Raw genomic sequence first — 27810 nt, 5'->3', positions numbered from 1 at the left:
ATCAAATCATGACCGGGAAGATTCAGCCGCAGCAGGGCCTGGACGCCAGGGCCCTCTCGCCCTGACCCACAGGCCAAGGACCCAGAGACCCGTGTTCGCAGCAAACAGTTGACAGGTGAGCACTATTCTCTTGTTAATATTTGGGCCTTTTGGAACTTTACACTGTCTCATGTTCTTTGTCTCCAAAAGGTTACACAAACGGGGGTGGCTCAGGGATGGGAACAATCAGGGTCTAGGCCTGGGGGCAACCAGATATACATAAAGGCAGCCGGGGAGCAGGCCACCCCTCCAGGGGGCTCTGACAACACCCCACACCCACAAGCAGCAGTCACAGAAGGTGGTCTAGCGCCCCTCGACAGTGAGGGGCAGGATATGGAGCAGGGGTGTGTCACCAGCAAAGCCCGTTGACAACTCCCAGGAAATGAAAGTAGAATCTGGGTAATAAAACCAAGTCTAACCTTTCGTTTTCCTGTGCGTGCAGTCTAGCTTCACTGGCTCAGAGGATGCTGCATGCTCTGTACCGGGTGGCCTCACACCTGGGGCTCTGCACTCTTTAGAACCAAGTTCCTGCTTCAAAATGCCGCGGGGCCAACACTTCAGTTGGCTTTGCCGGCTGTGTGCAGGAGCGAGCCAAGATCACTATAAGGCAACCCCGCCTATGGCCTGTTCTGCACAAATAAGCGTGTGCTCTAGAGCAAGTTCACACCTCTCCATTCTTTGCTGGAAGGAATAAGCTTTCTCCTGCTTCTGAACCAAACTCGTCCTTGTTTTATCAACTTGAACAGCACCAGGCAGGAGAACCCTTTTAGGGAACTCAAGCGAAATGGTCAGGTCGGTACCATTACCTTATAGGTTTGCGGGTACTAATGAGAGAGGTTAGGCACGTGTGCATGCTACACTGCTTCAGTCGTGTCCGACCCCGTGTGGCCCTATGCACTGTAGCCCGCCAGGCTCCTCTGTCCATGGGATTCTCCAGGCAAGAATGCTGGAGTGGGGTGCCATGCCCTCCTCCAGGGGATCAAACTCATGTCTCTTATGTCTCCTGCATCGGCAGGCAGGTTCTTTACCTCCAGCACCACCTGGGAAGCCCCAGGGGTTTAGCAGCGTTTAGTTATCAATAGCTAGGGTGTATCATGAAATGCTGAGTTTAAAGAATCAGAAACTAAAAGCGAACTCTTTTGAGCACTGGCCTGTGATAAGTTTTGTGCCAGTCCTGGCCGCCCAAAGACCCATGAGACACAGCCACTCCCTTCCAGCCGCAGTGGGAGAGCCTGAGTGAGCAGAAAGGGGCTGACTTCGCTCGGCAGCTCTGACAGCAAGGAGGGACCCCCGAAACACACACACACACACACATGCAGTCTGCATGTGTGAGCCTGCTAGCAACCAAGGAGGTGACTTCTGGGCTGAGACTTGAAGGAGGGGCTTTCCAGAAGAAAAGGGACAGTTACGGGGGCAGGAGAGTGAGAGTGAGGAGTGGTCCTGGTACAAACGAAAGCCTGTGTGCATCTCTCCACCCCTCAGCCCTGCAGGAACTCCCATCCCCACAGCCCCATACAGCTCTCGTCAAATGAAGGTGACACGCAGGTCTTCCTCGATTGTTTAAATAGCTTCACTTAGAAGTTGCAAACCTAGTATTTGTGCACAACCTTCCCCCAGACGTCTCAGGTGGTCTTTCTCCACGTGTGCCTGTTTCCTCATCTCCTTCCCGCTCGACACACACACAACACACACATGCACATACCACATATGTGTGGGTTATTCTTTTTCCTCGATCATTGGAGAATCAATTGTAGACAAGGTATTCCTTCACTCCTATTTCAGCATGTTTCCTAAAAGCAAGGATGTTCTTGTATCTGTCCACAAAGCAAATCAAAATCAGGAAATTCACATTGACACAATATTATCATCTAACCTTATTCAAAGTTTTAGATTATGAAAATTTCACCTAGTGTCCCACTAATGCCCTTTGTAACAAAAGAATAAAAGCTTTTTTCCCTCTGGCCCAGTGTCTAACTGGGGAGGAGGCACTGCGTTCAGTAGTCATGTTTCCTTAATCTGAAAAATTCCTCCGTTTTGCCTTTTATGACCTTGACGTTTTTGAAGAGGATAGGCCAGTTGGCTTATAAAACGCCCCTGAATTTGGGTTCTTGGGTTCTTCTATACAGCGTGGCTGGCAGCCAACTTTCTCCATGAGAAAGGCTGAGCGTTAACGTGTATTGGGCCCACTCCTACGTCTTCTCATCAGTGACTATCCTCTAATCTCCCAACTCACCTGGATCCTTACTCCCTTATTTCTCCCACAACTGTAAAAGGCTTGTTCTATAATAAATCCCTTACCCCGTACCACTCGGAGGGTTTCTGCTTCCCACACGAACCCTGATGGACAGACAGACTTGAATGTGAAAACAGACAAAAGCTGGTGAATCTGGGTGATTGTTGAGTCATCTGAAAACTTCTCTGTAGAATTCAAATTTTCAATATGATGTTAAAATTAAATATTTTGAGGAATGAGTCACAAGAGAATGAGTGCTGCTAACTAAGTGTGCCCCGTTTATGCTAGCTTTAGACCTTGATTTACTTGACTGCTTTATAGTTTTACAACAGTGAAACCACCTCCCTTATGTGGCTCAGAAGCATTCCAAGACTCGGGGGGAAGTCCAGCTCCATGTCCCTCGATTTTGAGCCCAAATCTCTCTCTGTTGGGGAAAAATATTTTAATGTTTTTTTTGTGTGTCTATCATTGCCCTGATGAAAGAGGTTATCGTGCCCCCACCCCCAAGAATTGAAGGTCTAACGTTGTATATCATAGAACCTTTATTATTTTTTCCTCTATATTCTTAGAAACGTACATAACGCCCGTGCTCTAGTTATAACACCATTTATAGACATTTAAAATGCATCTTCATTTATAAATATTTTACATTTGGTCCATAGAACAGATCATTTTACTAAATACTGTAATTTTTTTTAAAACAGGCTCTGTATATAGTTTGAATATGTATATATTACATATATTTTTTAATATAGAGATAGATTTACTTGGTGTTCTGAGAATAAACCCTTATTGCAAAAAAAAAAAAAAAAGCATATATGATAATACAATATCTTTCCCTCCCCAGGGCAAATACTAAAAAAAGTTACACATATTCACAGTTCTCACAGTAATTGTACGACACGTAATATTGTGCTATATATGTAGGTTTGGATGGAAATCAGTTAAGGGATTTCTTGCCAAACATCTGACTTAGATTTGCTTACAAACATTATTAAATACACTGCATTTGTCTTTGAAAGACTTGTTCTTAGTTTCAGAATGAAGAACAAAGAGAAAGTTAGAAGTCTTCCTGCCCTTATTTTAAAGGAATTCACACCAAGGCTGAGGGGGCGGGACCATGAGACACAGAGAAGGGTTCCTTTTGTTCTAAACCCTATAATTTAACGATACATATGCATGTGGATCCTGGATTCACCAGTTGGCATTTGGGATGCCTTAGTGATGAGACTATTTTACAGATGACTTCAGGAAAAGCTTGTGGATTTCCTACACAATATCAGATGAGACCCTAGGTACCACACGCGAGGATGAATGTACGTATGTGTGCGTTTCTATGCATACACGAACATTTTTTCTACAAGAATGTGCTTAATATTCTGAGGGTAATATCTTATTGCAAGAACTGGTATGCTGGTCACTTCTGGATGAGGATGACAGATTTTAAAAAACCCACAGTCACAGTTATTTACCATAGTTATTAAGGATTAGTTGTAAAACACAGCTCGTGAGTTTAACTAGCTAAGGAGTACAGGGCACAACGTACGACTTGCTACATGGGGACCCACGTTCCCAGCAAAGGAGAAACTGCTGAGTTGCTGGAGCTTGCAAGAAACTCTTCACCGGATCTGCCACCATCGCCACCACCATCACCACCTTGGAGCCCAGTTCTGGAAATGCACACACACCACCTCCCGATGAAGCAGTTTTAATCTCGGAAGCACTTGGGGAGGGGGTCTGGATTAACACCAGCCCCTTGGTTACCGGGCTGGTGGGTTTTAGTGGCAGCGAGGAGATGCCCACTGGGGAATTTCAGAGGAGGGGAGAGGGCAGCAGGCGTGACTGGGGTGGCTGTAAGGGGTGAGACGGTTCAAGGAGACAGTTCAAACCACTCGATCCACTTTGCAGTCAAGCACAGGGCCTCACCTTCACTTCCCATGGACGGTTCTGTCCCCTGCAAAGCAGGCTGGCCTCAGAAAAGGGCTCCTGGTTAGGGAACTTCCCCGGCGGGATCAGAGCCCCTCCACAGCCAATGGTGGTTAAAAAAAATCAATTGTGCTTTGCAGCAGCTTTCCGAGGAGCAGGGGCTTTGTCTGGAAGGACTGCTGCTGGGCCAGGCGCCCTCAGAATGGCCTGGCGAGGAGTGTGGAGTGGGGTGGGTTGGGAGGGGGGTGAGCGGGGACGTAGGCAAACAGTGCAGAGATGCCCGTTCAGTTGGGTGGAAGGGAAACAGGTTACTGGATCGACTGCTTGAGAAAGCAGCTCTGGGAATGCTGACGGACCTGCGGGGGTGGGCGGGGGTGTCAAGCTGCCTCGGGAAGGAGAAAAACAACACGAAAGCGCTGGCTCCCTGCTCTTATTAAAGGTGAGCTCTCCCTGGAAACGCCCATTATACAGAAAATACCCTTTCCACGCGCGCAGAGCAGCATTCCCGGCAGAACCCAACTCCTGCCAAACCGGAGATAACAGTCATGGGTTTCGGCAGTAAGAGAACAGTCGGAAATTAAAACTAAAAGTCAGGAGCGCACGGTCTCGCCGCCTCTCCCTGGCCGGCGGGGTAGTAAAAAAGAGCTATTACAGCGGCCCGTGTAGCCGATGCTGACGGGGGAGGGGGGAGGCTGGGTTACAAAGGTCACCAGCCCGCGAGCATCTACTCCTCCCACGGCGGGAGCTCCCCACCCCCGGGGGTGTGACTGTCCCCACCTCCCTTTCTTTGCCTGGGGATGCTGTCTGGACTCTCCACTCGAGGTAGGTTGAGATAGACGGTATCTTCAGACTTCAAGTGGTGGTCACGTGCAGCCGGGGTGGGGGGTGAGAGCGTGGGTGGGCGAGCCGCCCTGCACCCCTAGATGTAGGCCTCCTTGCTTGCTGAGCCGCTGGCCTGGGACTGCTCCGGACCGTTCTCCGGGCGCACAATGTCTTCACTTGGCTGGATCATAACCTGGATCCGCTGTGGGCGGCAGAGGGATACGCTAGGATGGCGGGAGGCTGGCTTCTCGTTGGCCCACCCACTTTCCAGGACCCCCCCCCCCACCCCGCCCCGCGCCTGCTGGCCTGCAAGGCCGGGGCTCCCAGCCCCCTCCTGCTCCTCTGCTGAGGCTCTTGGGGCCACGCCCACCTCTTTTCACGTGGGTCATTGTAGCAACTCCCCCGCTGCCCCCCCCAGCCCCGTCTACTTCCGTTCTTACCCCTCACCCTTTTCATTCTATTCTTGACACCCCAGCCGGATGGATTAGTGAAAAGAGAAGTCAGATCAGGTCCCTCGGGACCCAACAGTGGCCCCCATTTCACCAAAGTCCTACCCATCCCTTCACTGCAGACCTCACTGTTCTCCTTCACCCCCTCGCTTCCTCCACTCTAGCCAGGCAAGCCTCCTCACACGCACGGAGCAAGGGCCCCTGCTGTCCCCGCTGACTGGTCCCCGCTGACTGGTACATCCTTCCTTTCAGTGACACAGCTCGACCTCTGTCTCCTGAGGTCTCGGCTCACTGTTATCTCCCCAGCGAGCCCTTGCCCGCTAAGCCCCCTAAACCCCCTTTCTCCATACTGCTTAGCCCCCTCAAGCATGACTTTATTTAATTGTGGATCTTTCTTGCTGAGAAAGTATCGCCCATGGTGGTGGTGGTTTAGTTCCTAAGTTGTGTCTGACTCTTTGCAACGGCATGGACTTGCAAAGCCAGGCTCCTCCGTCCAGGGGGATTCTCCAGGCAAGAATACTGGAGTGGGTAGCCATGTCCTCCTCCAGGGGATCTTCCCGACCCAGGGATTGGACCATGTCTCCTGCTGAGCCACCAGGGACGCCAGTGAAGATGGGACTTGGGCTCAGGGCTGAGTCCCCGGCACTGACAGTGGTGTCTGGCACATAGCAACTGCTCAGTGTGCGTCTGCTGATGGGGTGACCCGCTTCCACCTTCTCTGCACGCCCTGCCCCATCCGACCCCATCAGCATCTGTCCTCAGACGAGCCTTCCTGTTTCCCACCACGGGGCCTTTGTACAGGCTGTGATCTCTGCCACTCTGAGACCTGACTACCTTTTGAGACTTAGCAGAGAATCGTGGGAAAAAAAAGCCTTGGACGTGGAGCTGGAAGAAAAGGCCACAAGGGCCCTAATCTGCTAATACCTGACTGCAAGGGGTGGAGAAGAGGCTTCCTGCCACGTCTTCCCTGTGCTGCAGAACTGCAGCCTCTCTTGCTGGCTCTGAGTGGGTCTTGGTGGGAAGTCAGGCTAAGAAGTGCGGATCCAGGTCCTCCCCAGCTGTGGCCCTGCATCCGTCCTCAGTGAATCCCCCAGCCCACACTTACTCCGTCAATGTCTCAGCCCCTGGACCTCCAGCACAGCCTTGTTCACTCAAGGATTCAATATAATTTAACAAAGAGCTGCTATGGACCCAGCATGTGCTAGGGGGCCCCCGCTGGGGATAGCATGCCTTTCATGAGTTAAGCTCTTAGCACATCTGATTCCACCCTTCACCTGCTCCTCAACGGCTCCGCACAACCCTCAGGATAAAGTCCAAAGTTCTTGTCCTGGTTTTCCAAGCCCTTCATGATCTGGGCCAACCTTCTTACATTCCCAGCCTCATCTCTCACCTCCTCCCTGCATGCTGCCTCCCCATGCTGCCTGCCAGCCTCACTGATCAGTTTATACCCCTGGGCCTTTGCACATGCTTCCTACCCTCTGCCAGGGACATTCTCTCTGCTTCTACTGTTTATCTATCTATTCTTTTCAGATTTGTTCTTATAGGTTATTACAGACTATTGAGCAGTGTGCCCTGTGCTCTCCAGCAGGTCCTTCTTGCCTGCTTTATGTATATCACTGTATGTATGCTAACCCCAGCTTCCTAATGTATTCCTCCCTTATCTCCTTTCCCTTTGGTAACCATAAGTTTGTTTTCTACGTCTGTAGATCCGTTTCTGTTTTGTAAAGAAGCTCGTTTGTATCTTTCCTTCCTGCTTCTACTTTTAAGTGTGGTTTGTCCTTAGGTCTTTTCTTTGTTGTCCCCTCTTTCAGAAAGCCTCTCCAATCCTCCTCAATGCGGGCAGGGCTAACCCGCCTCCCTGGTTCACCCCAGTTGTGACCTCTGACACTCTACTGTCATTGGCTATCGACCTGTCCTCTCCCCAGCTAGACTGCGCTCACAAGGGCAGGGGTGGTGCTCAGCACAGAAGAGAAGGGGCCCAGCGACAGGAAGGGCAAGGAACGGGCTTACCTGCTTCAGGGAGCCCTTTAAGGTGAGGAACATGTAGGCCATGTATCCGGGGATGAGAACCATGGAAGACAGAGCCATGAGCCAGCCCACGCCCTGGCCCCACTTGGGGAAGACGTAGCTCCCCATGGTGAGAGGGGTCATCTGCACGGCGCTGAAAATGAACACGCCCTGGGGCGGGGGCGAGAGGGAGGGGCCGGCGGTCACCCAGACTGGACTGCCAAGGCCCTTCCTCAGGCCCTGTAGATGGCAGGGCCACTGCGCTCCACCCTGCCCTGGAGCTGACAAGGGCCCAGCATCTTGGGAATCCCGCATCCAGGGCCACTGCTAGGATATAAGGTAACTTTGTGTAGAACAGAAGAAGCCACCATCTCTGAGAGGACCAATAATAAAAGGTGCCTTCTCTGTGACAGCCAATAGAAAAGGGCCTCCCTGCTGGGAGAGCCAATAAGAAAAAGGTGCCCTCTCTGGAAGAACCAATAGAAAAAGGCGGTTCCTCCGGGAGGACCAATTGCAAAAGGCATCCCTTCGTCCAGGTAACTAGAACAGGGGTGGGAGGTCGCCCCAGCCTGCCGTTGGCTGGGTGCCCTTGTGCCGCACACAATATATACAGTGGCCCAGGCCCACTGCAAAGACCTGGGTGGTCCCTCCCAGGCCGGTTCCTGCCTTAGTTCCCCCTTGCAGGAGGGAATGAGGGACGCTGAGAATGCGGGGCCTCCCCACGTGGATGGTTTGGCTTCAGAATCAGGCCAACACGGTTTGAGGACAGCACCTGCCCACTGGGTGAGGCTGGCTGGTGAGCCCCAGCCCCCCACAGCAGTGAAGTGAGGCAAAGACAGCTACTGTGCTGAGGTTTGTGAAGACTCCAGGGAACAGAGGAAATGCTCAGCACAGATGGGAGAGAGCAGTATTCCTAGGGAATAGAGGTCTGGGGCTCTTCCACCTGCCTTTGGCTCCGGAAGTTTCTCTCTGGCCCCGAGTCACCCCAGGGTCCGGTCTGGCCCTGCCCTTACCGCCACAATGATGGGGGTGAAGAAGGACCAACAGAGCTTCCACCAGATGCAGGGCCTGGAGCCGACCATCTCTTGGATGTTGTCATAGAACCGGTTGACGCCTGTGACAGTTGGGACGAGAGCAGGAGGGATGAGAGAGCAGTGGGCTCGAGGCCCCGACCTGCTGCTTCCTCACACCGCAGCCACGGCCAAGTCACCTAACCTCTCTGAGCCTCAGTTTCCTCGTCGGTAACACAGGGCGAATGCTCCAGGGTAGGGAGTCCTTGTTAGCTAAGTGCTCAATAACCAAAGCCCCCCCCCACCCCCACCACCCCCAGCAAGTGGGGCAGTCACTTGAAGGTGAGACCATCTACCACCAAGAGGATGTACCTACAGGAAGGAGCCCCACCAGCCTCAGGTCCCTCCCACTCAACATCTCTCCCAGCAAGGCCTTTGAAGCTTTGCTGGGCAAAGGTTTTCCCTGCTGATCTATTGCATGAGCGGCTGCAGATAAGACTGCATGGAAGAACTCCCAGTCGTGCAGAAAGAAGCCGCAGAGGTCCTGAAGTTCACGAGAGTTCACACTGGGCGCTGCTCAGACTAAAAGCAAGGTCATTGAGAATGAGGACCTGGGAGGGTCAGACCAGGTGGAGAGCAAGAAGGGAGAATGATGAGGAGGGTGAGGGGGCAGGGCTACAGGGACCCCAAGGGACCCTGGAGAACACTTCTTCCAAAACCACCAGCTTGCTGTGAAAACCAAAGTGCCCAAAAGGACAGCTTTTTCACTATCAGGCAGTTGAGTCCAGAAACTCAGGCCACAGGATCAACAAACACAAATCACCATGTCCTGCATTCTTTGTTCTATGATTGTTGCCGTTGTTCAGTCGCTAAGTCACGTCTGACTCTTTGCATCCCCATAGATTGTAGCACACCAGGATCCTCTGTCCTTCACTATCTCCCAGAGTTTGCTCAAATTGACATCCATTGAGTCGGTGATGCCAACCATCTAATACTCTTCTAATACCCTCTTCTCCTCCTGCCCTCGATCTTTCCCAACATCAAGGTCTTTTCCAATGAGTAGCTGGCTCTTCGTATCAGGTGGCCAAGGTATTGGAGCTTCAACTTCAGTGTCAGTCCTTTCAATGAATACTCAGGGTTGATTTCCTTTAGGACTGACTGGTTTAATCTCTTTGCAGTCCAAGGGACTCTCAAGAGTCTTCTCTGGTACTGCAGCTTGAAAAGCAACTTGAAAGGTGCTCAGCCTTCTTTATGGTCTAGCTCTCTTAACCGTACATGACTACTGTTCTAAAACACTGCATGCTTTTACTTATAGTTTAGCTTTTAAAAAATATTTAACTTTAGAACTTTTTTTTGTAGTTTTGCTTTTCTTTTTCTAGATACAATTTGAAATAATCTTTGATCCCCAAATTTATGAAGAAATGTTGGCTCCCACTTTAAAGGAGTTTAACTCAAGAGTTCAGTTCAGTTCAGTTCAGTCGCTCAGTCAAGTCCAACTCTCCCGGAGTTTACCCAAACTCATGTCCATCGAGTTGGTGATGCCATCCAACTAGCTCATCCTCTGTTGTCCCCTTCTCCTTCTGCCTTCAATCTTTCCCAGCATCAGGGTCTTTTCCAATGAGTCAGCTCTTTGCATCAGGTTGCCAAACTATTGGAGTTTCAGCTAGGGTATCTTCTAAACATGGGACGTCCTATGCTAACTTCATTGAATTGCTGTGAGGACCAAATAAATTAATGCATGGAAAAGGCCTGGTGTTGAAACTGTATTTGCAGAATGATGAGTGGAGGAAGGATGACTGGATGGATGAAGGAATGAATGGCGGAGGAGGGGCTGGTGCTTACCGTAAAACCAGGAAATGGAGACACATTCAAAGAACACGAGGAACAGAAGGCTCATGCCGCTGGCTGAGTAGTAATCGAAGAGTTTGAAGACATAAATGCCCCCCTGCAAGAGGAGAAGAGGGCAGAATGGGTCCACTTACCCTGGGGTCCAGTGCATTCAATTCAGCGTCAACATAGGCTGTGCAGGTTGGGGTTAGGCTACCCTGCAGCAAGAAGGCCTGACAGTAGATTAGAGGAAGGGCAGGGGGCCTTGCAGCCCTGCAAGGATGTGAGCGTGGATTCTGGGGACCAGGAATAAAGTGTCTGAGTGGCGGATGCAAACACCCCATTTCTGGGAAGGCTGGAGGGCAGAAAGAGGAGCTGGTCACCCGAGCCGCATGTTCACAATGTCAAACAAGTCATGTCTCCCCCCATAAGCTCTTCCATAACTTAAATAAGACCGTAATGTAACACATAAAAAGACAGATAAAATAAAATCCAAAACGTATTTGGAACGTCCTGCCCAATCCGGCTCTGCACCCACGACCTACCCCCCGACTCCGTCACCTCGACACTGGCCTTCCTCCTGTCCCCCACACTCGCCAAGTCCATTCCCACCCCAGGGCCTCTGCACCTGCTGTGGAGGTCTCTCCCCTGGCGAGGCCTCTCCCTTGGCTGGCTCTCCCGCACCAGTGAGGCCCTCCCGCCCTGCTGCTCATTCTCCATCCACTCTCCCATCTCATTCTGCCACATTAACTGCAGAATCTGCAGGGTCACGCCAGACCCACAGCAGCCGGTGAGCAACAATGAAGAATGGAGTAGCAGAGCAAGGATAAACCTGGGGCCAAACGGCATCTGGATCCAGGGATGGCTTTTGCGGCTCATAAATCAGACCAACAGGGCTGGGCTCACAGCTTCAGGCTCATTTGTATTTATCATGTAATTCCTCAGTTGTGTGTCTCTCTTCCAACTAGACTGGAAGCTCTTTCTTTAAAAAAACAATTTTATTTATGTGTTTGGCTGTGCTAGGTCTCAGTTTAACTGAGGCACGTGGGGCCCTCAGTTGTCGCACTCAGGATCTAGTTCCCTGACCAGGGATGGAACCCTGGGCCCCCTGCACTGGGAGCCCAGAGTCCTAGCCAGCGGACCACCAGGGAAGTGCCTTGGAAGCCTCTGAATGCAGAGAGGCCTGCTCACTCTCCGGATAGAAACAGGAAGGTGGAAATGAAAGGAAAGGAGAGCATCAGCCTCCAAGGCCCAGCTGCAACCTGACTCCCCGGGTTAACTCTGTGAGTCTTTCAGGCTCAACCCCGCATTTCCTCCTCCAGGAAGCAGTCGCTGGGGCCCCACGTCAGGTTGGGGAGGCTGTGTTCTCATTTCCCCCTCAGCGTCTGCATCTCCCACCAGCCTGGGAGCCCCTTGAAGGCAGGAACCCTGTCTGAGTCATGGCTTGGGGCCTGGCACAGAGACGGTGCTCAGCAGACACATGAGAGGGGGCACAGCAGGCCTGCTGGGGGCCCCAGGTAGCAGCAGCGGCAGAGACGTGCCAGGCGCCCACCTGGGTGATGTTGGACAGGCCGATCAGGTAGGAGACGAGGCAGACGGCGGCGATGAACAGCTCCCGGCGGTTGCGGAGCAGCCTGGGGTACTCGTCCACCAGTGCGGTGATGAAGCCCTCCACTGTGCAGAACTGCGGGGGGGCGGAGGTCAGCCACCCGGGCAGCTCCAGCCCCCACCCCCCAACCCCAACCCCAACCCAAGCCTGACCCTTGGGCCCAGCAGGGCCAGGAGAGCCTGGGATCCAGGCCTGACTCTCCCGCCACCTCCCTCCGTGACCTCAGAAGAGGGCCTTCCCTCTGGGCATCAGTTTCCCCATCTGGAAACTGGGCAAGGTGGCTGACCTGCCCCTAACATCTCACATGCCGGAATATTCTAGGGGGTCTGAAACTCGTGGCCATGTTCCCAGGGACCTAAGACAGTGGGCTGCTCTCCTGGCTGGTTCCTGGACCCGGGAGGCTGGCAGGGGCTCCTCGAGGTGCCAGGGACGGCGTCCTCACCTGGCTATCAATGCCCAGCATGAGCAGCATGGAGAAGAAGAGGATGGCCCAGAGCGGGGAGATGGGCAACTGGGTGACGGCCTCCGGGTACGCCAGGAACGCCAGGCCGGGGCCTGTACAGGGAGAGGCAGAGGAGGAGAACACACGAGGCCCTGAGCGCCCGCGGCCACCCCAGCACACTTGCCGCCTAAGCTCCAGCTCACCTCACGTTCAGAGTCATCTTTTCAGAGAGTGTTGTCAGCCTCCCTTTCCAGACAAAGAAACAGTGTGGGAAGGGGCTGGGAGGGAGGCAGGGGGTTACCGGGTTGGGTTCGGAGGCAAGGGGACCAGTGAGATGAGATGAGCGACGGCAGGGGCCTGGCCAGCGGTGTGGGGACTTCCAGGTGCAGAGAGGGGGCCAGCTGCGGAGACACTCAGGAGGCAGAGTGGGCAGCTCCTGGTTTTGGCTGGTTTGTGAGGGAAGATGAGGGAAGCACCAGGATGCTGCTGGGGTCTGGCCTGGGCACTGGACACTAGAACCCTTTGCTGTGATGGGAACACACGGTATAAGGCTCAAGGAGTTTAGAGGAGTTTGTGTCTGAGTGTCTGGCGGTGGGACAGGGTGGGGCAACTATTCAGGAGATCAGGGAAAACCTTGGAACAAGGAGATTGTAACCTCCCTGGGGTCTGGGTCTGGAAAGGGGGCAGTTAGGAAGCTCCCTCCATGGGCAGGGGAGATGAGGACCTCAGTGAATACTGCTCTTTCCACACGACCTGCCCAGCTCTCCACAAAGGGAATGGACAAGTCACAGTGCCTCTCTGAGCCTCTGCTGTGTGCCCAGGGGGTTCCTGTCCTTGCCCTGCAGCATGGAGGGCGGCGGGGTAGGGACACTTGATGCCAGTGAGCCCAGGGGGGTGGCCGTGGTGGTGACGGCGAGGAAGACGGCAAAGCCTGTGCAGTTATTCCTTCTCCGCAACCCTCGCTGGTGCAGGTGCTGACCTGAGGCCGCCACGTCAGCAATGGACCTCTTGGTGACGTGGGCCATGAATCCCACGATGGAGAAGATCACGAATCCCGCGAACATGCTGGTACAGGAGTTGATGCAGCAAACGATGATGGAGTCCCTGCAGAGAGGGAGGGGCGGGGTCAGGAAGGCTGGGGCCGGCGGAGGGGGACCCAGTGGGCAGTGGTTGTGGAGTGACCAGGGGGACGAGGGTAGCTGGGAACAGAGCTACTGGTGTGCCCGCCCCCAACCACCAGGGCAGGGGCAGAACTAGGAGGAGGGGCCAGAAGGTACTGGCTCAGAGATGGGTGGAGGGCCAGGGGAGGGGCGTGGCCACGGAGGGGGTGCGGCTGTGGATGGGGGCGTGGCTGGGGAGCAGAGGGTGTGGCCACGGGTGGGCGTGGCGTGGAGGGCGTGGGCGTGGCGTGGAGGGCGTGGCCGTGGGGTTCACCTGTAGACGTTGTTGTGGAAAGAGTTGTAGCTCCCGAGAGCTATCAGGGATCCCAGGCCCAGTCCGTAGGAGAAGAAGATCTGGGTGGCTGCATCCAGCCACACCTGCAGGCAGAATGATTTAAAAAATAGTCAAAATTAGAACCACAGCCAGAGCACCCCAAGACCTTTTACACTAATCGCCTCTACCCGGCAGCACCCGAGTTTACAAAAGACAGTCGGAGACATGCGATGTTGCTGTTCAGCCGCTAAGTCACGTCCGACTCTGCGACCCCGCGGACTACAGCACGCCAGGCTCCTCTGTCCTCCACTATCCCCCAGAGTTGGCTCAAATTCACGTCCACTGAGTCGGTGATGCTATCTAACCATCTCAGCCGGTGCCGCCCCCTTCTCCTGTTGCCTTCAGTCTTTCCCAGTATCAGGGTCTTTTCCTGGAGACGTGCGATAACTTACCCAAAAGCTGGTATGGGGACTCAGGACTCAGGTGTGTGCTCTTAACTCAGAGCAGGCCCTCCAGGAAGGCCAGGAGGTGAGGCCAGGAGAGTCGCTCACCTCGGAGTCCGACAGCTTGCGGAAGTTGGGCGTGATGTAAAAGAGGATGCCTTCCTTGGCTCCGGGCAGCGTCACTCCACGGAAGAACAGGATGATCAGCATGATGTAGGGATAGGTGGCGGAGAAGTAGACCACCTGGGAGGAAAGGGGGTGAAGGGTCACACCCCTCCAGCACACCGACTCTCCCCCTCCCCACTTTACCTACATCCATACCTGCTGTGGCTCTGGGCTTGGTTCCAGTTCATCTTCCTCCAGGAAGCCTTCCTGGATTCCTAACCTGCTCTGAATGGCCACCTTTCTGAAGCCCCTCCTTGGTATCCGAATCAAACAGGTCGGCACCCATGTCTTCCCTTTCCCTACCCCTCCAGTTTTTAAATTTTCATTTGAAGTATTCAAGTAATACATGTTTGATGAGGAAATTTTAAAATTACACATGAACACACACACACAATTAAAGTTCCTTTCAACAGTCCATAGAATACAAGTTACATGAGGGACAGGACTTGTGTTCACATCTCTGCTTTCCCACTGCCTAGAATGTCCATGGTGTCTAGCAGACACTCAATAAGTGCCCAACAAATACATAAGTGCATCGATGTTAATATTTTAATGTCTTCTTTTGCGGCTTTGCATATATGATTCCATTTTCCTACAAATGAGGCTCAATTCTATGCCTGCCTTTTCAATTGACATGTTTAAAGTTAAAAAACACACAGTACAAACCACTTTGTTTCTTATGCTGTTTACTGAATGCTTTTCGATTGTCTCCTAAGACTGTGATTTCTAATTATACAAAACAGTCCCTCAGGAGGTCCCATCAGCCAATGGTCCAGGAGCCACATCTAGCCTCTGTTTTGCGATGGCTCTGCCCAGCCAGGGGAATCGCACTGTGCTAAGAGCATGACACGCACTGTCTCCTTGAATCCTGACAACTTCCCAGAAGGTAGGTAATGTTGTTATTCCCCTTCTACAGGAGAGGAAACCGAGGCGGCACAGAGCCACGAAGGGACCTGCTTAACTCAGAGCTGGGTGAGGTTCCCTGGAGCTGACTCGTCACCCAATGCAGAGAGCCCCTCTGAAAACCCATCTCCCGCAGGGCCCCACTGTGCAGACCCCTTACCTTTCCAGTCCAGCCAACACCCTTCCAGATGCAGAAATACACCAGGATCCAGGCAATGGCCAGGGTGATGGCCAGGGGCCAGCGGATCTGACCTGGCTTATCCAGCCCATCTGTCATCTGATGCATGTTGCGCCTGGTGGAACACAGGAGGGAAGACAAAGTCACGTGGGGCTGGCGGGGGCTGGAGTGACCTGGGGGTGCCCAGGGCATGGACACGGGTGATAGCTTTCTCTGTGATGCTGCTGACAACTCTGATCACCGGGCTCCACGAGCTGGGCAGAGACTGCATGCCAGTTAAACTAATGGGGACAAAGTGCTGTGTGCTCAAGGGTCCTGCCAGCAGCTTCATTCAGCCAGCAGGATGGCTCACCTGGGTGTCTGCAGTGGCTTTCCAGCAAGACCCCATCCCCTCTTCTGCTCTGTCCCCACTCCAGCCCCGGGGAGCCTTCTAATGTCTGATCATGTCACCTTCCTGCTTGCAGCAAATAACTCGGTTGTTCTCAGTGTTGTTTTTCCCAAGTGACACCCCCCACAACCTCGTGGACAGCCCCCGCACTCACTCCCAGAACTCCACCACGGCGCTGGTCATGTTGGTGGTGTTGATGGCACTGTAGTTGGAGAAGCAGCGGTCTGTGTTCCAGGAGTTGCCACACTGCTTCCACGGCAGCGTCTGCAAAGACACGGCCACACAGACAAGCCCCATGAGCCCCAGGAGCTGACAGCAGCGGCCCCAGGACATCCCGCACACCACCATGGTCCCCGAGCCTCCTCACACCGGCACGCCACCTCCCCTTCCCAGAAGCCACCGGGCGCTGGTCATGCTGTGCACCCCAATTTAGAGATCAGAGGGGCAGCAACCTGCTCAAGATCACACAGCTCCTCAGCGTCAGAGCTTTACACTTTTGAAAACCAGCTCTCCAAGCTATCCCATGAGGTCTTCCATGTCCCCCCTGGGGCCACCTCCCAGCCACGTGACCCTGGGTAAGTGACCTCGCCCATGTGAGGCCTGCACATGGAAGTTAACAGCAAACACTTACCGTGCTTGTTCTTTGCTGGGTACAGTTCTAAATACTTTACACGTATGTGTTCCTTAAGCCTCGTACAACCATATGAGGCAGGTTTTACTTTAAGGCCCATTTTGTAAACAAGGGCACTGTGGCTCAGAGAGGTTCAGTCTCTTTCCTGAAGCTGCACAGCTGGTATACACTAGGGGTCAGGATTTGAACCCAGGCTGTCCGGCCCCCTATAAGATGGGCTACCGATGCTATGACTTTTGGAGAGACAAGCGCAGCTGGAGACAAACCATGCCCCGCACCCAGAGGAATGGCCCCGTTGGCAGAATGGCGGTAAGGGATGGGGGGCCGGGCTGGGTGTGGTTTCCTCGGGGTGGGGGCAGGCCAAGGGGCACTGACCGTGGTAAAGGAGTTGTACAGGTAGTAGATGGCCCAGGAGATGATGACGATGTAGTAGACGTTCAGCCAGAAGGACAGCACCGCCGCGGCCAGGCCCACACCTGGGAGCAGACGCGCCAGCGCCACACTCAGTGAGGCGCGCACAGGAACCGTCCCGGCTCCTGCCGCTGCCGTCCCTTCCTCGACATCTCCAATCGCACGAGACCCCGGAGCGAGGCGGGGACCCGGCTGAGGTCACACCCACGTGGCGGGTGAGGGAGCCGGGACTTGCCGCTGGGGCCCAGCCCAGGCTGGAGGCAGGTGAGGGGAGAGGGGCCGAGGTCAGCCAGGCAAGCACGACCCTCCACGCGTCCACCCGAGTGTCCGTCAGGCACCGAGCGAGGAAGCAAACGAAGTCATACCCAGCCCCTGCGGGGGCAACGAGCTCGTAGGACAGGGCGGGCGGACGTGGGCTAGGGCCGCTGGCTTGGGGCTTCTCCTGACCATCATCACCGGCGGTCACCTGCCTCCAGCAAAGGCTCCTCTCATCCAGATGTGACCCGACAGCTCCCTCTGTCTGGGGCCCGGACGTGGGGAACAGGAACATGACCACACCCCACAGCCCCACTGTGCCCACTTACCCTTGAACATGGGGGCCAGCTTCCACACCCCCAGGCCCCCAATGGACGTGTACTGGCCCAGGGAGCACTCCAACAGGAAGAGGGGGACCCCCGCGAAGATGAGCGTCAGGAAGTAGGGGATCAGGAAGGCCCCTGTGAGGTTGAGAAGAGAGGTGCTCATGGCCTCAGAGCTTCAAGAAACCCGGTTGGTCAGAGGGAGCATCATGGAGTTGGGGGTGCTGGTGTCCTGGGGTCCCTGCCACGACTGCCTTATATTCGGCCACCAAAGCAGCTCCCAAAGGCAGAGTAAGGCCTGAGGACATCCTGTGCTCAAAACCAAGGCCCTGCACTTTGCAGGTGATCTAGAGGTGAACTCTTTGGTATCATTGACAGAGGACTACTGCCCTTTGGAATTCTTAGGAAAAAGATAAGAAATGGGAAGTGGGGCCTGGCACTTCCTTTGGAGTCTTGGTTGTTCAGTCACTCAGTTGTGTCCAGCTCTTTGTGACCCCATGGACTGTAGCCCCCCCGCCCCCAGGCTCCTCTGTCCATGGGATTCTCCAGGCAAGAATGCTGGAGAGGGGCGCCATTTCCTCCTCCAGGGGATCTTCCCGACCCCGGGGTCGGATCTGTGTCTGCTGCATCGGCAGGTGGGTTCTTTACCACTAGCGCCACCCGGGAAGCCCTCGGAGTCTTCAGGGGACCCATTTCCCCCAGCTCACCCCCTAAAACGCCTCCTCGGGGTTTGCCCCCACCAGGAGGTTGCCAGGCCAGCACCTACCACCACCATTTTTCCCGCAGAGATACGGGAACCTCCAGACATTGCCCAGGCCGATGGCGTAGCCCACGCAGGACATGAGGAAGTCGAAGCGGCCCTTCCACGTGTCCCGGTCCGGAAGGTCTGCCGCCTTTTTCTGCACCTTGACCACCAGGGTTTTGGGCTTGTCATTGGCCACGGGGACCTCGCTGACCTCCGTGGAGATCTGCCCGTCGGCCAGCTTGCTGCCGTTGGTCGCCATGTCTCGGAGTTTGGACGCAGGGGTCCTGGCAGATGGACGCGCGATGTCAGCCCCCGTCCACGCGGACAGCAGTTTTGCGGCTCAAGGTCACCCTAGGAGAGCAGACAGTTGGAGCGATAGGCACTGAAGGTATCAAGATCCTAGAGCGTCCCCAATATAACAGGAGGAAATAACACACAAGCCAGGGGCTGTAGAGGGCTCTCCCCTCTTCCTTCCACCAGCTCCTGCTCCAGGAGGAAGGTGCCTTTTGTTCCCAAGGTCAGCGAGTGAGGGTATGGCCTGATGTCTCCCGGGCCCGCAGCAATGCTGGCCATCTGCAGCACGTGCCCTCTGCCATGTATGTGCTCTGCTCAGAGAATACTGTCCATGCTACGTTGCTGCAGGTGTGTCCCGCTCTTTGTGACCCCCGTGGACTGTAGCCCACCAGGCTCCTCTGTCCATGAGGATTCTCCAGGCAAGAATACTGGAGTGGGTTGCCATTTGCTTCTCCAGGGGATCCTCCCGACCCAGGGATCGAACCTGCATCTCTCACGTCTCCTACATCAGCAGGTGGGTTCTTTACCACTAGCACCACCTGTGAAGCCAGCTCGGAGAGTAGCCCAAGGCAACCAAAATTCCAAACTACCCTTAATTGCTCTGGCCTCAGTTTCCCCACCTATAAAATGGGTGGGGTAATCTTCTCTGCCGTATAGAATTATGGCTAAAAGGAACTTTTAATGGCTGTGAAGGTGCTTTTCACCCAGATGGTTCAGGAAGGAGCTCCGCTGATGACGGTTTGCACTCCGGCTGTTGACGTTACCTGATGGTTTTCTGTGCGGGGTCAGCTCCACAGCAGTTCCCCCTGCAATCGCGGGGTGGGAGCCTGCAAAGGGGATAGACAGGGTGGTGAGCTGGCAGACAGGCTGCAGGCAGCCCTGGGTCCAGGTGGCGGGGGTGCAGGCAGCCTGCCAGCATCTGAGCTGTGGACGGGCACCAGGGAGCCACCCAGCTGGGTGACCGCAGTGGGTCCATGCGACCAGGTGCTGGTCCCCTGGGTGCTGGGAACATGCAGGAGCGGGCTGCTGCCGCTGGGACCACGGCAGGGGGTGGGCACAAAGGCGAGGCGAGGAAGACGTTCCATAATTTTATCACAAGGAAAAGAGAAACCCACAGAGGGCCCCCAGCTCCTCAGGGTCCCTCGGGGAACTAAACGAAGTGGCTATTTTTCTGTGTCCTCCGTCCACACGTGTAGAGATGTCATCACAGGTCACATTAAAAGCGTGCCAGAGCGAGAAGTAGGTTTCAAGACAGTGCGTTTAGTGTGACCCTATGTTTGCCAACCCCCCAAGCTGTGCATTAAAGAAAAAACTAAAATACCAGAAGGATATAGCCTAAGATATTCGCATTGTGTACTTTCTGAGCTCTGGTTTCTTCTTCGTGCCTTCCTGGGTTTCTATAATGTTCCACGTTTGAAAAAATAAAACACCAGAATAAACTTACGGAACCCTCAGAGCAGGAGCACACGGGCGGTGGTCAGTGGGCTCCCGGGTGCAGGAGCAGGGCCAAAGCAACGTGCCGTGTGGGCCTGGCCCATCCCAGCGGCACCCCCCTCAGCTCGGCCCCACCCACGAGGGCCCCCCCACCAACCCTCACATGCGGCCCCCAGTTACCAAACACCAGTGTCTCTTCCCAGAGTTCACGGAGCGCCAGACCACCTTCCAGGAAGCCACACTTGACCGCCAGCCCTGCTTCTCGTTCTCAAGGCCAGTTTCCGGTGCCTAAGACCCCGGCCTGAGCAGAGCAAGGTTGCAGGGAGCTTTAGTCTCAGGCTGGGGTGACTGCCCCCTAAACATCAGGATTGGCCAGAGGCAGCTGATTCTGGGGTCTACCAGCAAGTCCAGGAGACAGAGAAGCCTTAGGCAAGTGGGGAGAGGTTGGAGCCGACCCTCTTTGGGGGAGGAAGCATCGACCATTAACTGTTAAAAGACAACGATGCCCTTAACTGTCTGCACAATTTGACCTTGTGGGTACCAGCCTCCATATTTGTTCAAAAACGATCCAACCACTTTGCACCAGGGCTAGTCACCTGATCCTACCAGTCAATCAAGGCTCCCTCCCTGGCAATTGGAGGAAGAAGGCAGTCTCCCCCTCCACTTGGGAACTCTGAAGCAGCTATCTTTGCCCACCTTGTCTTCGGAGCAGCAGAGAGAGATGGTTTGCTGAGCTGGGAGGAAATCAGAGATCAAAAGACGAGTCGAGTCTTCAAGGCATTCTATTCTGCAGTTCCAGGCATCCTTAAAATGGGCTACATTCCTGCTCTTAGAGTTTATAAAGCATCCCCATGGTTGTAATGGGGCTTCCCTGGTGGCTCAGATGGTAAAGAATCTGCCTGTAATACAGGAGACCCGGGTTCAATCCCTGGGTCGAGAAGAAGGGAATGGCAACCCACCGCAGTATTCTTGCCTGGAGAATCCCATGGACGGAAGAGTCTGGTGGGCTGTAGTCCATGGGGGTGGCAGAGAGTCAGACAGGAGGCTGAGCAACCAGTACTTTCATGGTTGTAAAATAAATCCCCCGCTTCTGCTTACCTTGGCTCCTGAGTTCCTGCTCTAATCCTGAAATTTCTGCACACACCCTCTGTGTTCCATGGGAACACCAGCTTCAGGTCTCCACTCTGGGTTTACTTGTTGGTTATCAGAGACTCAATTCCAACCAACTCCAAAATCTACCAGGCTTTGGAAACTGATGCACGCACGGGGCCACAGGATCGTCTGACTCCATCTGGGGAGACAGACGGACAGACGGCAGGACGTGTTGAACAGAGTGGGTGGGTGTGTACATGCTTTGAGAGAACCATTCAGGGCTGGGGGAGGCATGCTCTGGTTCACCAGGAGGTTTAGTCCGTCATCGTCTTCTCCATGAGTATATTGAAGACCTCATGCCAAGCCTGGAAGGATCAAAGATAGCAGCTGCTCCAAAGACCTGCTCTGGAAGACGTCCATGAACTTCCAGAACTGGGGAGAGTACTGAGATTCAGCCCAATGTCTGTAACTTCCCCGTGAGAAGCCACATCACCAAATGTGCAGTCTTCCGGGATCAAGCACGTAAGAAAGCCAGGAATTAATACAACTGATGCTCTTCTTTTTTTGCAGAGTCACACTGAGAAGGCCCTCCTTGCAAGGACCAGCCTGAGGCTAACTCAGACAGACTGTAGGGATCCCTCTAACACTTACCTTGGGCAAACTCTGTCACCTCTTTGGTCCTCTTTGGTAAAACGAGGGGAAAATACTTCTCTCCCAGGGTTGTGGGGAAGATGAAATGAGACATGCCTGCAAAGCATGGGAAAGTGCGCCCGGCTCACAGTGAGGGTAAAGGGAATCTCGGCCATTAGCATTGTGATTGGGCCCATCCATGTACAGATCGTGGCTCTTAATCTCGTGTTCTCTGCTTCCCAGAAGGCCACAAAGATGATGATCATGATATAACAATAATAGCAGTAATAAGAATAGCAGCTAACATTTATTGAGAGCTTATTATTCAGGCCCTGGAGCGACTTGAAGCATTTTCAGAAGCTGGATAGAAATCAACCTTTAGTTGCCATGGGGAATACTAGTTAATAAAAATGTCAGGCCCTTTGCTTTGGGCTGTTTTTATACCAGCTCAGAGTGGTCTAGCTGATCACCTTGGGCCAATCAGAAGCCAGCAATGGTAGCTTTGAATGTTTGGTTAATTAAAAAAAAAAAAATCTTATTCTGTAGTAAATAAAATCTGGTAAGAAAAAAAAGAATCCAGAACATCTTACAGATGGGAGGAAAACAATAAAAGGTCCCCATTGGTGAAAAAAGGACTCCCAGGTGGCCCAGTGGTAGGTAAAGGATCAGCCTGCAATGCAGGAGATATGGGTTCAATCCCTGGGTTGGGAAGATCCCCTGGAGAAGGGAGTGGCAACTCGCTCCAGTATTCTTGCCTTCGGAAATCCCATGGACAGAGAAGCCTGGCGGGCTACAGTCCACGGGGTCGCAGAACAACTGAGCACACACATTCATGAGAAAGCCTAGGACCCTGTGCTAATAACCCAGAGCTGTTCCAGGAAACCACCTCGTCATTCATACCCTGCTGCTCGGAGAACTTTAATCCCTGACCCAGCTGGTTCACCCGTCACCTCCCTGTCGCAAAGAACAGCACGCAGAAAGCACAGGCACGTGCCTGTTTACGGCAAGGGAACCCGTGTTTCGACAAAATGAACGCTCTCTGAAGCAGAGGCAACCTTTCCACCGCTGTGACCTCATCTTTCCTGAAAGGAGCGCCCGTGCTCTGCAGCTCCAGGGTTTCTGGAGGATGGCTCCGCAGGTCTCTTCCCTCCTCCTCTTTTATCTGCTGGCAGAGGCGGTGGAAGGACAGGCCTCACCATCTCTGGATCTGAGGCATGTTGCCAACACGTGTGTCTCCCAGTTCTTCCTCACCAGGTGGCAATGTTCCGCAGACCAAGAATTCAGCTACATATTCCTCCAGCTCTGTCATTAACTGATCCCCAGCAAGGCAGCATTCAAAAGGGTACAGTTAATAATGTGAGGCCACAAGCAATGCGTCCTCTGTATTCATCACCTACTCTGCACGCCTTCATCCGTTCATTCAAGCATTTACTGAGCACGTGCCAAGAACTGGTGGTGGGACAGTTGTTCCAAGCGTTTTGCATTCTGAGCTACACATGGCCACCAGAGTTTGAATCAGTGAACTGACAGGTACCAGAAGATAGATTCTCTTGCGTAACTATTTACTGAGGGCCTAATGTGTGCATGGAGCTGGGCTGGACACTCGGATGGCGAGGATTAATAAGACAAGATCCGTGACCTTCACAAGGTCACGGCGTCTAAAGATAAACAGCTCTGCTACAGCTATTCCTAATACTCTGTGTCAGTGCAGCAAGAGTATGATGAAGCAGACAGGCCTAAAAGGAATGACTTAATTCAGCCAGTGAAGGCATCCCAGAGGAAGGGACATTTGAACTGGGCTTTGAAGGCTGTATATGTGGTCGTTAGGCTCAAAAAGAGGGAAATGGTATCCGCGGTAGAGGGAAACCCATAAACAAAGGCTGGGAGGTTTGAAGCTAGGAAGGTCAGTTTGTGAAGGGCCTCCAAACTCAGGCTAGGGAACTTAGGGGGACCAACTGCAGGGACGGAACAGGGGTGACAGTGGGATCACGTTCGTATTACAGAAGGCGACACCCTCCAGGAGGCTCTGTGAAGGATGGAGTTAGAGAAAGAGATTCCGGACAGAAAGATGCTCAAGATGTTCCCATGATGTCCCATGCTTCCTTGACGTGCTCTATGACCAGGTCTTAAAGCCATCGATAAAAATGAGGCCAAACCAAGCAGGAAGCATGCTTTGTAAGAAAAGAAAACATGTTGCGTCTGGAAGCTCCAGATCAGGCAAACTGGGTCAAAACTGGCCCTGGGGCTTGTTTTATTACTTAGCCTGAACAAAAAAATTTTTTTTTTCAGTTTGAACCAGGAGCCAGAGATGTGATTGTCTTGGATCCAGCATTTCAAGCAGAGGAAAGAACAAGTGCGAAGGCCCCGGAGCAGGCGTAAGTTTGGCACGATTGCAAGCCGGCAAGGAGGCCAGGGGGGCGGGAGTCCAGGGCAGGAGGGGACAGTTCTAGTTAGAGGCAGGCAGGGCCAGATCATGCAAGGTCTCAGCGACCACAGTGAGAAGCTCAGATTTCATCGTAAAGGGGAAGGGAGAAAGTGGAGGGCGTAGCGGCAGGGCTGGCCTGACTTACATTTAGGAGTCCTCTCTGGCTGCCCAGGAGAGGATGCCGGGAGGCTCCTTAAGAGCCGAGAGTCCAGGCAAGGGAGGATGGTGACTTGAAGCCTGGCTGCAAGGCGAGGCCAGAGCTGGTGAGGAGTGGTGGGGGATCCACTTTGGAGGCGCGGCCCCCGGGCCTTGCTGGAGGCTTGGCAGTAAGCAGTCCAACGCCAGGCCAGATGGCAGGCTGGGGGGAGGGGAGCGCACGGCAGCTGCCTGGGACAATCCCCCTCTGTCCTGCTGCCGCATCAGAGGGACGGGCAGGGCGGCTGCGTGGGGTGGGGACCTAGGCAGAGGCAGAAAGGCCAAGACGGAGTCTCAGGCTGCTATTGTCTAGGGCCGGGGCTGGGCCCAGAACCCACTGGGAGCCGGGGCGGGGAGGGGGGTGCTCTGCAGGGGCGAGGAGGGGGAGAAACAGGCCTGGGAGGGGCCGCTTCCTCCCATGATGCTGTGAGCGCTTGCATCCCTGCTTTGTTTTGCCTCCCATTCTGTAATTACAGAAATTACAGAGGCTTGCTTCAGACCACATTCGCTGCTCTTCTCGCTTTTCTTCCCTTCTGAAACTCTGTGGTTCAAGAAAAAAATTAATATTGGGTTTGGCCGCATGCCAAAGGGAAACATAATGGTTTATTCCCTGCTTTTTAGGAAGAAACGCTAGGCTCGGTCCACTGCACACGGCTTTATTGGGCATCTGTTGCGTACCCAGACCCATAACAGTTCCAATGAAGGAAGAAGAGCCAGCATCTACTGAACACCTCTTTTGTGCCAGGCGCTTATCTCACAGATCTTAGGTCTGCCAGTCCTCACTTCACCTCAAGAAGCCGAGGCCTATGTCACCCATTTGACAGATGAGTAAACTGAGGCTTGCCAGCCTGGGGCAGTTACTGTAGAGGAGTCTCAACTCAAATGGCTCAGCTACTCAGAGACTTGCTACTTAAAGTGTGCTTCTCCGAGGGCAGACTGGCAGCCCGTTAGAAATGCAGAGTCCTGGACTCTGCTCCAGACCCATGGAATCAGAAGCTGCATTAAAAAAAATTATTATTTATTTATTTACCTCTGGCTGTGCTGACTCGATGGACGTGAGTTTGAGCAAGCTCCGGGAGTTGGTGATTGACAGGTAAGCCTGGCATGTGGCAATCCATGGGGTCGCAAAGAGTCAGACAGGACTGAGCAACTGAACTGAACTGAACTACGCTGCACTTGAGCTTTCTCTAGTTGCAGTGAACAGGCTTAGTTGCTCCGAGACACGTGGGATCGTCCCAGACCAGGGATTGAACTCATGTCCCTTGCATTCCAAGGTGAATTCTTAACCACTGGACCACCAGAGAATCCCAGAAGCTGCATTTTAACAAGTGTCCCTGGGATTCAGGTGCCCACGGCAGCTTCCAAGGGTACAGGTTATGGGTGACCCTGATTATCTCACGGAGTTTGATTCAAATCCCTGGGTGACCAGGAGCTAGATGTTTACTTTGCTTGAGCCTCAGTTTCCTGATTGCAAACCTGGACCCCTGTATTTCACAGCATCACTGTGTCGACACTGAAGTGAGATGATGAGTCTCAGGGAAGCAGAGGGCCTGGCGCACAGTAAGTACTTGATACAGAGCAGCTTAGATTGCCATTCAGAGAGATGAATAGTTACGGAAGTGCCTGCTTTGTACTCGAAAAACATCATATAAAAGTGGCCCAATTGATGATGCTGATGCTGAAGCTGATGCTCAGTGCAGAAAGGGTAGAGGGAGGCTGGACTGTGCAGTGAAAGGCGGGTGCTGTGGGCAGCCCTTGCTATGAATCACCCTGCAAGTCAGGGGAGGCTCCCTGGAGAAGCTTCTGTGATGGAAAAGCTGGAGAGGGTCTCCCAGGCCTCAGGACTTTGGCCCCAGAGACCAGAGCCCAGTCAGGGGGTGAGAAGTCAATCTTTTTGCCTGGCAAAACGGATGCCTGTGAGTCCAGATATTAGGCCCTCATCCTTGGACTCTCAGTCCAGGCGGGGCTTGGGGCTGGGACCAAGGCAGCCAGCCTCCTTCCTGATCCAGACTTGGTCTACAGCAGCAGTCTACAGACGAAGACAGGCCCAGGAGGGCTGGGGGCTGGTCCGAGGTCACATAGCACAGGAGTCATATGGCCCTTACAGACCCCCAGGGCCCCCAGATCTCAGCCCCCTGCACACTCTCACTTTGGAGATGAAGGAAGGAGGGTCCGCATCTTGGTGCAAACCCCTCAGCGGCCTCGACAACCCCGAAGGCCATCTGCAGTTCCAGGCGCGGTTCTCAGCAGTACTGAACGCTGCTCCTCCACAACATCCCAGGCTGACTTTCAAGTAAGCCATGTAATTTCTCAAACTGTCTGTTTCTTCGTCGGGAAACGGGGCCAATGGTAACTGCTTTATACATGATGACCGCTAGCTTGAGATGTCCCAGTCCTGGGCCCAGCCCAGCAAATCGTAATACAGTGACGCTAAAATGATTATTAGTTCCATTTTGCAGATCATGGTTCTGAGGCTCAGAGAGGTCAAATAACCTGCCCAAGGTCACAGAGGGTTTAACCCAGGCCCTCTGCTCACTTAGCAGGTGCCTTCTGGACACTGGTCTATGTGAAATGCTCTCAAGCACATGGACATGGCCCCTGGCCTTCTGAGCCTGCCTGTGGGCTCTGGGGAGGAAGAGAGGTATCAGCGTGAAGAGGTGTCTGCCTGGCCTCTCAGCGTGCTACAGGGAAGGAAATTGAGGTGCAAGCCCTCCTGCCTGCAGCCTCAGAGAGCCTGGAAGTCTGGTTTTCTAGGGTGCCTCTCAAATCAGAAATTACGAGAAGGTTAGAGGACATCCCACCCCAGCAACCAGAGTGAGAAAAAGATCAGCTTTATAACTGCTGGAGGCTTCTTAAATCCATCAGTTAGTTCAGATGCTCAGTCATGTCTGACTCCTTTTGACCCCATGGACTGCAGCATGCCCGGCTTCCCTGTCCATCAGCAACTCCTGGAACTTGCTCAAACGCATGCTCATTGAGCTGGTGATGCCATCCACGCAAAGGTGAAATAAGTCATGCTGCTCTTCTGTCTGTGAATACACACTGGAAACAGTCCCCAACTTTTTGTTAACAAAGAAGGAAGGAGAAAGAAGAGCTTGAAGTATGAGAAGAAAGTGAGCTGGGGGCTTAACACATCAGAGTGTGCTCTAAATGCTTTATGGAGAGCACTGGGTTGGTCAAAAAGTTTGTTCCAGTTTTCCCGTAAGATGCTAGCCGGCTCAATAACTTGCCACTCTCACCCCTCCTCCACATTTTACTGATGGGTAAAGAGTCGGACACGACTAAGCAACTGAACTAAACCGAACTGAAACCAAGGCAGAGAGAGGGGGACTTGCCAAAGGTCTCCCAGCTAGGAACTAGGGGGGCCAGGGCTAGAACCCAGGCAGCTGGTCTCCTGTGTCCATATCCTTAACTAGCCCACTCCGCTATCTCTAGTCGGATGCCTGCAGAACTCCCCTGCAAGGCCCACCTTTAGGATGGGAGAGAATGTAATTCCCTCC

The 27810-nt window shown here is 53.6% G+C and overlaps 1 protein-coding gene across 3 annotated transcripts in view; it reads right to left on the bottom strand.

The window, feature by feature from the left end:
* Positions 1-2796: 2796 nt before the first annotated feature.
* The window catches only part of SLC6A1 (solute carrier family 6 member 1), a 39565-nt gene continuing 14551 nt past the window's right edge, over positions 2797-27810 (bottom strand). For all 3 annotated transcript variants that reach the window (XM_027957762.2, XM_060402624.1, XM_060402623.1), the window contains exons 2-16: positions 19299-19361; positions 18262-18591; positions 17502-17633; positions 16882-16982; positions 16030-16139; positions 15470-15602; positions 14350-14484; positions 13799-13902; positions 13344-13468; positions 12365-12477; positions 11866-11997; positions 10329-10431; positions 8490-8590; positions 7480-7647; positions 2797-5222 (exon numbers count right to left, since the gene is read on the bottom strand). In XM_027957762.2, coding sequence (XP_027813563.1) covers positions 5118-5222; positions 7480-7647; positions 8490-8590; positions 10329-10431; positions 11866-11997; positions 12365-12477; positions 13344-13468; positions 13799-13902; positions 14350-14484; positions 15470-15602; positions 16030-16139; positions 16882-16982; positions 17502-17633; positions 18262-18499 — 1800 coding nt within the window. In that variant the 5' untranslated portion in view covers positions 18500-18591; positions 19299-19361 and the 3' untranslated portion in view covers positions 2797-5117. The remainder of the gene's footprint in view (positions 5223-7479; positions 7648-8489; positions 8591-10328; positions 10432-11865; positions 11998-12364; positions 12478-13343; positions 13469-13798; positions 13903-14349; positions 14485-15469; positions 15603-16029; positions 16140-16881; positions 16983-17501; positions 17634-18261; positions 18592-19298; positions 19362-27810) is intronic.

The sequence above is a fragment of the Ovis aries genome, chromosome 19 (assembly GCF_016772045.2).
Source record: "Ovis aries strain OAR_USU_Benz2616 breed Rambouillet chromosome 19, ARS-UI_Ramb_v3.0, whole genome shotgun sequence".
Lineage (NCBI taxonomy): Eukaryota > Metazoa > Chordata > Mammalia > Artiodactyla > Bovidae > Ovis > Ovis aries.
Note: the sequence above shows the minus strand (reverse complement) of the source record. Positions and strands in the feature narration are given on the sequence as shown.